Here is an 8,169-nt window from a genome sequence, read left to right as displayed (position 1 = left end):
CGGCCTCCTGCTCTCGGAGCTCGATACGCACGACGTGCCGTACGGGCATTGGCATGACGACGTGAATGATGAGGACGAGGACGACGACGAGGACAAGGCGACGACAACGCATGATCAGGCCGAGGAAGACAAGCGGCTCATGCAGCGCATCATGGACGGCGACGTGGCGCCCGTGTTTACGCCGGCGTGTCCGTCGTGGGTGCAGTCGCTCGCGACGCGCTGCTTGTCACCCAACCCGCTGGATCGACCGAGTGCCGTCACGATCCAGCACGAGCTCGAGACGACGCGGGCGTCGTACTACTAGATCGCATAGTAGCGTAGTTAGTTTAGTTTTAAGATTATGACGGAATAAATAATACGGCTCACGCGACCAGCAGCGGGGCAATGCAGGTAGCGACTGCGTCGTGGCCACGTGCAAGGGCCAAGCGGTGCATTTCGCGTGTGCATCGCAGCTGCCGCGCGTCGGCAAGGAACGCGACGACGTCGGCGTGGCCATTCGCGATGGCCCAGTCCATGGCAAATGAGGTACAACCACCCACAGCGCTCGTGTCGACCAGGTGCATCTCGAGCGAGCACGCCCGCGTGGACGTGAGCGGGTCGTCGTCGAGGTCGTCGAGGTCGCAGGCCAGTGTCACGAGGCTGCTGCTGCATGTTCGCCGGTATACGCTCGTGCGCCGGCCTTGCACCTTCCAGTAGCCGTACATGGCCGTCCATTGGCAGTAGCGCCAGCTGCGCATCCGCTCGATCGTGTCCCATGACGCATTGTGCATCGTCGGGCCTTCGGTGCGGTTGGCATGGAGAAACCGGACAATGTCCAAGTGGCCGTTCGCTGCCGCCAAGTCCATCGCCTGTGTGGTGCAGCCTTCCTTGCGGAAGAGATGTAGAAACCGGACGACGTCGAGGTGACCGTTGGCGGCCGCGACGTCCATGGCGCGCGTCGTGCAGCCTTCATTGCGGTGCTGGTGCAAGAACGCAACGATCGCGACGTGGCCGTTGGCGGCGGCGAGGTCCATCGCGTCCGTCGTGCACCCGTTCTTGCGGTGCTCGTGGAGGAAGACGAGCACGTCGTGGTACCCGTAGCTTGCGGAAAGGTTCATGAACGTGCGTGAAAAGTACCGTGTCGACGATGTGTACAGCTCGCGCAGAAAGAGCATGCGAGAGACCGGGTCTGCGATCGCATCCAAGATGAGCCGTGCGCGGGCAGCGGGCTCGCGCTGGCCGCGCCATTGCCGCACAAGGCGCTTGATGAGGAAGCGGGTGCCCGGCTGGAAGGCCGTGATGCTGCGCCAGAGGTCGCGGTTCGTGAGCACGCTACTACTGGCCGCGACGACGTCGTTGGGCATCTCGTGGCGGGGCGGCGCGGAGCAGCAGAGGAGGTGGTGAATCGCGGCTGAGGACGTGGCGTAGCATTGGCCCATGCGTTGGCGGCCGGCGAGACGTGAAGTGGTTCAACGACCCGCGGAGAGACAGCGACTGGTGGCGGCACCCGATTTTAGACCAGACAGGCGGTTCTACTCTTTTGTTTGGGCCCCACCTCCTAGGTCCTACCTTTTCATTCCGATAGTAGAAACGTGTTTTTCACAGGGAATGGGCTGGAGCCTAAATTATTTTCACAGGGACCTGGTCGGGGCCTAACTTATTTTCGAAGCCGCATTCGATAAAATGGGTGCATGCGGAAGGGGCTATGCTTCGCGTGAGGCTGATGGCACACATTACACCCTCTACAGCCATGGACAGCCGAAAGCACATCGAGTGTGTCGCCGTCGTTCCTGCCTCGGTGCCGGTTCTAGAGGTCGAGAGGTTCTGCTACAACTGTCACGTACGATGCTACAGTGATCGTAGAGATGCAGTGCTAAAAAGACGACGGTCTCGAGGGCCGAATGCGGGTACATATCAGGATCGTGTCTGCCCCAGAAAAGCACATTCTTGCGTGGGACAGCGGATATGCGTTCGCTTTGTTTGGTCTGGGGCCAATGGCATTGTCTAGTAGTGGTGATAGTGGCCTAGTGCCACCAAGATATGCCATTGGTCCAGCTCCTGCCCTTGGTCTGTCTCCGTGGTTTGTTGGGGCAGCTTAAAACGATCGAGACGGCTGCCGTGGTACTGTAAGCGGGAAGGCCCACGTGGTGTCGCGCGTCTCGGCGTTGGCTCCGTCCTGTCTTCCTCGTCATCAAGAACTCGCTTCTCTGCGAGCCCACGGCGCTATCCACCTCTTTTCAACGCCTCGTGCTACCAGATTGCTAGCGGTGCATATGCGTACTAGTGTTAGTTTAATAGCGTCTACTATTATTAAACTAAATAAGGACAATATTGGATGGGCGTCAACGATACCACACTCGGCTTCGAAATGGGGCGCGTTGCAGACTGCAACACGCTGCAACTCTGAGACGAGCCACGACGGCGCGAGATACTTTATGAACGGGTCCATAGAAAGAGATGGACACTTGCTTTGGGTATACTTACCTCGCTGCTGCCGACATCGTCTCGCTATGTGTAGAAGGTTAATACTGTTGGCTCAGAAGGCTCTGGATTGGCGTGACTTCGACTCATGGAGACCCTTCCTTCGTCGCCACTAATAAGGAGCGACAATGTGACAGAGGGATCTGAGAGGGTAGAACGCCGAAGAACCAAGTGCAGTTCTACTAACTGTTAAATACGTCACGGCAATGTCAAGTTTGCCATCGGGACCGCAGACTTCAACCGGATCCAAGTCGTCCTGCAGTACTAGTACTACTGTAGTAGCGAAACTGCCCGACCGTCGTTTTGACTGCCACCAGCTGCGGTCTCGAACCCATGCCCGCCATCAAGTTGCACCGTCCACGGAGTATATCCCCGTCACACACGATCCTCGCCGACAGCGCGGTCGAGTCGTTGCCGGTCTCGTCTACCTTGCCGTGTCGCTCAGCTTCGGTGTCTGGTACCTCTGGTTGCTCGCACCCAGTCTCGCCAACGACCTCTGGTGGGCGGGCTTTACACCGACGGGCTGCGAGGCCCTCCTCATCGACGTGATCAACGCGCGGCTAGCCACCGCTGGCACTGGAGCCCTCCATCTCTATGGCGCCAACGCCACGAGCCCCAAGACGTACAACTTGACGCGTGCAACGACCAACGTACTCCCGACCTATGCGCGAACGATTCTCTTCTCTGAGCTCACGTCGATCGAGTACGCCGTGCGTCAACTACGGACACTCAGCGCGTCATGGTCGATGCGAATGAACGTGCAGCACTGCTGGATCGACTTTGGCCAGTCGTTTGAGGTCGCGCTGACAGAGGCGCGGCAGCAACGGTGCCGCGAGCGCTATGCATCGAATGCGGCAGTCTACATGGAAGCGATCTTGCGCAACGTGGTCTGGGCCGACTACATGACGATTTGGGGCGGCGAAAACGGGCCGTTTACGGTGGCCGTGCAACTCGCTCTTGAAGAGTCCTCACACGGCCGGGCCTTTTTGAAGGCAGTGTCAATCGCGCGGGACACAACGACGTGCGACGACGAGCTCAAGTACTGGCAAACCTTTGGCTTGGTATCGTTTCAGCTGCAATGGCACAATCGGTGGCAGTCGAGCATCCACGAAACCATCGTTTTGGAGAACGCCATTGGCATGCAGCAAGTGTTGTCGCTCAAGAACCTACCACAACAGGCCGGTCCATGGACGTCGTCGGCTCTGTTTTGGCTGCCGCTCAATAGCCTTTGGTCGCCTCAGTTTGTCAACCGAAGCCTGGTCCGAGGCTCCTCGCGCTTCTTTGGGGCCAACGCATCTGCGGACATGCCGGCCATTGATATCGAGGTGCTGGAAGGAGTGACATCCGTGTCGGGGCAATTCGAAAATCAATTGGAAATCTTTCGCAGAGTCATTGGTCCGTTCCAGAGCGTCGACTGCCTTTTCATCCAAGCCCCCAGCACCCTCCAAGCTCTAGTTGGCACTCTACATGCGTCCCAGCCACGCCTCGGGACTCTGCCACCAGCGTCTCTAGCGCTCACGCCACTCGCTTGGCGCAACTATGCGAGCTATTACGGAGGCAATCTCATGTGTACGGCACTTCCAAGCACCTCGTATCCACAGCAGCCGTTTGATTTTTTCGATGATTGCACGAGGCCCGAGCCACTCACAATCACGTTCGACCCAGTGGCACTGCTTCTTGCGCGTGCTGCCACCACCAACATGAGCATTCGTGATGTCTGTCGAGCTGCGTCCCCCGCGTCAGTGTGTGAAGCTGCCCTCGACGCCGTCACTCCGCTCCACATTCCACTGGATGCTCTGGCGTCAACGGTTTCTAGCACCATGACTACGGACGTCGGCTTGATGCAATATGCAATCGCCGCCAATGGTTCGTGGGTCGTCCTGCGCCAGCCACTCCTCGAGCCATCGTTTTCTCTCTTTGGTTGGCTCTTCCTTGTCGACTGGGCCCTCGGCCGTCGCGAAGTTATCTCGTTCCAAGGCGACGTCGGCGCTCTCACACTCATCTCGAACCTCTATACGCCTCAGCTGTACACAACAGGGACGCAGCCGCTCCAGACTGCGACGCAGATTCTCTACTACCTCGTGGTCGCCACCTCGGTGATTCTCGTCGGCGTCGGCGGTCTCACTGTGGTGTACGCCATCAAGACGCGCTGTCGGTTCAACGGGGTCAACCTCTTCTTCTTCAACCGGATCGTGAGCGCTGTCTGGCTCGGCCGACCACTGGCCTTTCTGCGAGGTGCGTCAGCCATGTTGTTGCTGAGCTCGGCCAATCTCTCTCTCGCAACGTCATCGGATGGAGTCTCTCGGTTTGTTGCGAGTCCAAGGAGTTGGCTAGCGACGGCGGTTGTCACGGGCGAGGCCACGTGGTTGACGTATATGGTGAGTGACATCTTGGTGCTGGTGACGCGTCAGTCTACCGCGCCGTGCAGTACTTTTGGAAGTTTGGTCTCGTGGCTCCTTATGTTTCTTCTCGAGGTCAGTGACCCTGTACAAGTGACAGGGACGCTCCAAAGAGAGTGTGTCGGTGTCGACATGGACTATGGCGTGGCGTGCACGAGTGGCGTCGTGTCGGTCGGCAGTCTCACTCGTATGGCGGCCATCGGTGGAATCCAAGCCGCTGGCATCGTCGTCTCGCTGAGCTGGAGCTTGCTGCGCGCCGCCAGGGAAGTCAACCATCGCGCCACGATCGAGGCACCACTCTTATTGAGCAGCGTCTCGCATGTCTTTTTGAGGACCGAGTCATCGTCGACCCGAGTGTCCGTCGACCACGTAAGCTGCGTCCTCGCGGGCCTCCTGCCGTTGCGGTTCGGAGGCAAACCATACATCTTTGACGTCAAGCTCTGGCGCTTGGTCCGAGACGAGCTCTCCACAACGTCGCATCTTGCTGTGTTGCCTCGCCCTGTCTTTGCCACTTCCACCAAACACAAGAATGGACCTGCTCTCGCCTCACACCATGTGCCTTCCATAGCGTCGAGCCGTTGGGTCCACGCTGTTCGGATGCTCGGTCTTTGCTACGTCGCTTCGTCCATCGTTGGCTCCATCTCGTACCTCACCGTGTCGCGGGTCAACCTTGCCAACGACGTCTTCTGGGCGACCTTCAACACGACGGGGGCCCACGCATTTTTCGCCAACTGGCTCAACGAGCAGCTCGTCCTGGGCAATACGACCATGCTCTCTCTAGCACTCGACCGACCAAGTATCAACTTGATGGCATCGTTTGCGTCGCCGTCGGCGGTCGTGACGTCGCCTGCCAACTACGGCGCGTACCTCCAGCACACCCTTCTCCACACCATCGAGGCGACGATTCAAGGTCTGCGTCGGTCGAGCGGCTGCGACGCGCCATGGATCTTCTCGCCGTACTGCTACGTAGACATGGCCAGGCGCTGGGAGATGGCCAACACGGCCAAGCGCCAAGCGCGGTGTTCAAGCATGACATCGAACGGTGCTGCCTTTCTGGAGACGGTGCTTCGCAACATTGATTTTGATGCGTTTCTCGCGTGCTGGAGCACCGCGTTTGATATTACGATCGCATCCGAGCTGCGGCTGTCGGCGGCGGGTGCAGCCTGGCTCGCCACGACCACGTCGCCGGGTTAGTGACGAAGCAGCGTACTGGCTTCACCACGGGTTGGTGACGTTTGATACGCAGTGGCACGCAGTGGCAAAACTACAAGCGCCTCGGTGTACGCAACCAGTACTCGATCACCAACGCGTATGGCGTCGTCTATTCCCTCGGGCTATCGTCTCAGCTCTCTACGTATCGCTTCGGCAGTCAATCCACGTTCAAAATGTACTGGGCCTTAGCGAATGACCTCTCGGCGGTGATCTCCAACGCGTCATGCATTGCTGGTTCAAGTCTTCTTCGATCGAGTGCAAAGCACGCTTTTGCCAACACGACTCTCTCCGCCGTCTACATGGCCAACGGAACCCTACCCTCGCCACTGCCCGAAGGCTATGAACTAACCGCCTCCGTCCTGGGGCCGTTTGGATCCATCGACATGGTGTACATCTCGCCGCCACCGTCCTTGCAGCAGCTGCTCTCGTCGTTCGTGGAGCTTCTTCGTGCGCCGCTCGTCGGGAATGTCGCAGCGCAAGCGGCCTTTCACAGCATCGTGCCACTCGATGCCTCGTACCCGGTGCCGAGCGCGTGGCTGACGTCCTCTTTCTATGTGTTTGGGAGCTCGCCACTGTGTCCAGGGCTCACATCGGGCCAGTCCGTAGCGAACGGCCTGAATAACATTCTGGTATACGACACAACCTGCATTGCGGCTGCGGGCCTGTCAGCGCGGCTGCAGCCCACACGGCAACAGTACATTGTTGGCGCGATTCTCTCCAACGTGCAGTATGAACATCATGATCGCGTGTGCCGACTCGACCCTTCCTTTGTTCCGGCGTGTCTGGTTTACTTGAAGGCGTCGCACACGTATATCCACGACTACATGCAGCTACCGCACACCCTTTCGAATGACGTCGCCGCCGTGAACGACCATATTCGATTCCTCAACATCTCTTTCATGACATTTGCGGGCGACAGGTCGACGGCAACGACCTTGACCCTGCGGACCATCAACCTTTTGGACCGTTCCGAAGCCAACTTTGAGTTTTTTGCATGGCTTTTCCTCTACGACTGGGTCGTCGGTCTCCGTGAAGTCGTCTCGTTTCAGGGCGATATCGGTACGCTCACCCTCATCACGGGCATGGAGGTGCCGCTCTCCAAGCCGGCACCGGCGTGGGAAGTACCCGCGAACATAGCCCGCTACTTCCGTGCCGGAGTCATGTACGTCACCGGTGTCATGATGGCGGTGGCTAGCCTCACGGCTCTCTACATCGTGGCAGGTCGCAGTCGCTTTGAGGGCTGGAACATGCTCGAGCTCGGTCGTGTCGGCGGCATTGTCTGGGTTGGTCGACCGTTCCTGCTTCTACGGAGCATGACGGCCCTTTGCGTGCTCTCAACAGCGACGCTCGAGCTGCAGTACTCTGGCTACATTAGCTCATTTGTCTTCGTGCGCGATCCGTGGTACAAGACGCTGCTGGCCGCGAACGAGGTCACGTGGCTGATTACAATCGTCAACGATATTTTGCTTGTTGTGACTGGCGACTATGCAGCCTACTATGTGACCTTGAATGGGTTTTTGGTCTATCTGATTACGGCGGCGTTGACGCTTCTGGAGCCCGTGACACCTCGCACGTCGATCCATCTCAAGTGCTATCTCGAGCAAATCGATGCGATGGCTGTCTGTGACGCAGGTACGATTGAGATCGGACGTCTCGATCGTCTCCTTTTGCTTGTGGTCTCGGTCGTAATCTCGCATGGCGTGTGCTACATCATGGTCAAGTTGTGTGTCCGCCCAGCACCCACGAGCGCAGTTGCATCGCTCTTTCTCACGTCTGGCGCAAAGTATCAATTTTGTACATCGTCTTGGGTTGTACAGAATAATGTCTATCATCTGGACCGCGCGTCGGCGGCACTCGTCGGGCTCTTGACGCTGCAGCTACGCTCGGCGATGATCACGCTCGACATCAAGACGTGGCGGGCGTACGCCCTACCGATGAACACATCGGTTGACCTTCCAGACGCCCTACAGGCCGCGGTGCCACTGGTCGACTAACATTTTGCAGGAGAGATTGTACAAGCAACATTTCTATGTGCGAAGAGCGTGGCGGGCTACGGTGGTCAAGATTGCGTAATAGTACATCGAACAACCACATGTCA

The 8,169-nt window shown here is 58.3% G+C and overlaps 3 protein-coding genes across 3 annotated transcripts in view; 2 read left to right on the top strand and 1 right to left on the bottom strand.

Annotated features, from left to right (window-relative positions):
- Positions 1–304, top strand: part of SPRG_20744 (serine/threonine protein kinase) — a gene marked incomplete at both ends in the record, with an annotated part of 2,372 nt that extends 2,068 nt beyond the window's left edge. The window contains one exon of the mRNA XM_012348843.1: positions 20–304. Within this exon, the coding sequence (XP_012204233.1) occupies positions 20–304 (285 nt within the window). The remainder of the gene's footprint in view (positions 1–19) is intronic.
- Positions 305–362: 58 nt separating this feature from the next.
- On the bottom strand, positions 363–1,418 carry SPRG_09248 (hypothetical protein; the record flags this gene model as incomplete). The annotated part of the gene is made up of 2 exons (XM_012348789.1): positions 363–645; positions 703–1,418. 2 exons carry the CDS (start codon positions 1,416–1,418, stop codon positions 363–365), a joined length of 999 nt encoding a protein of 332 aa, XP_012204179.1.
- Positions 1,419–2,793: 1,375 nt separating this feature from the next.
- Positions 2,794–8,065, top strand: SPRG_09247 (hypothetical protein; the record flags this gene model as incomplete). Its single annotated transcript, XM_012348788.1, has 3 exons — positions 2,794–2,824; positions 2,869–6,040; positions 6,106–8,065. 3 exons carry the CDS (start codon positions 2,794–2,796, stop codon positions 8,063–8,065), a joined length of 5,163 nt encoding a protein of 1,720 aa, XP_012204178.1.
- Positions 8,066–8,169: the final 104 nt, after the last annotated feature.

This window comes from Saprolegnia parasitica, assembly GCF_000151545.1.
Source record: "Saprolegnia parasitica CBS 223.65 unplaced genomic scaffold supercont2.47, whole genome shotgun sequence".
Classification (NCBI taxonomy): Eukaryota; Oomycota; class Saprolegniomycetes; order Saprolegniales; family Saprolegniaceae; genus Saprolegnia; species Saprolegnia parasitica.
Note: the sequence above shows the minus strand (reverse complement) of the source record. Positions and strands in the feature narration are given on the sequence as shown.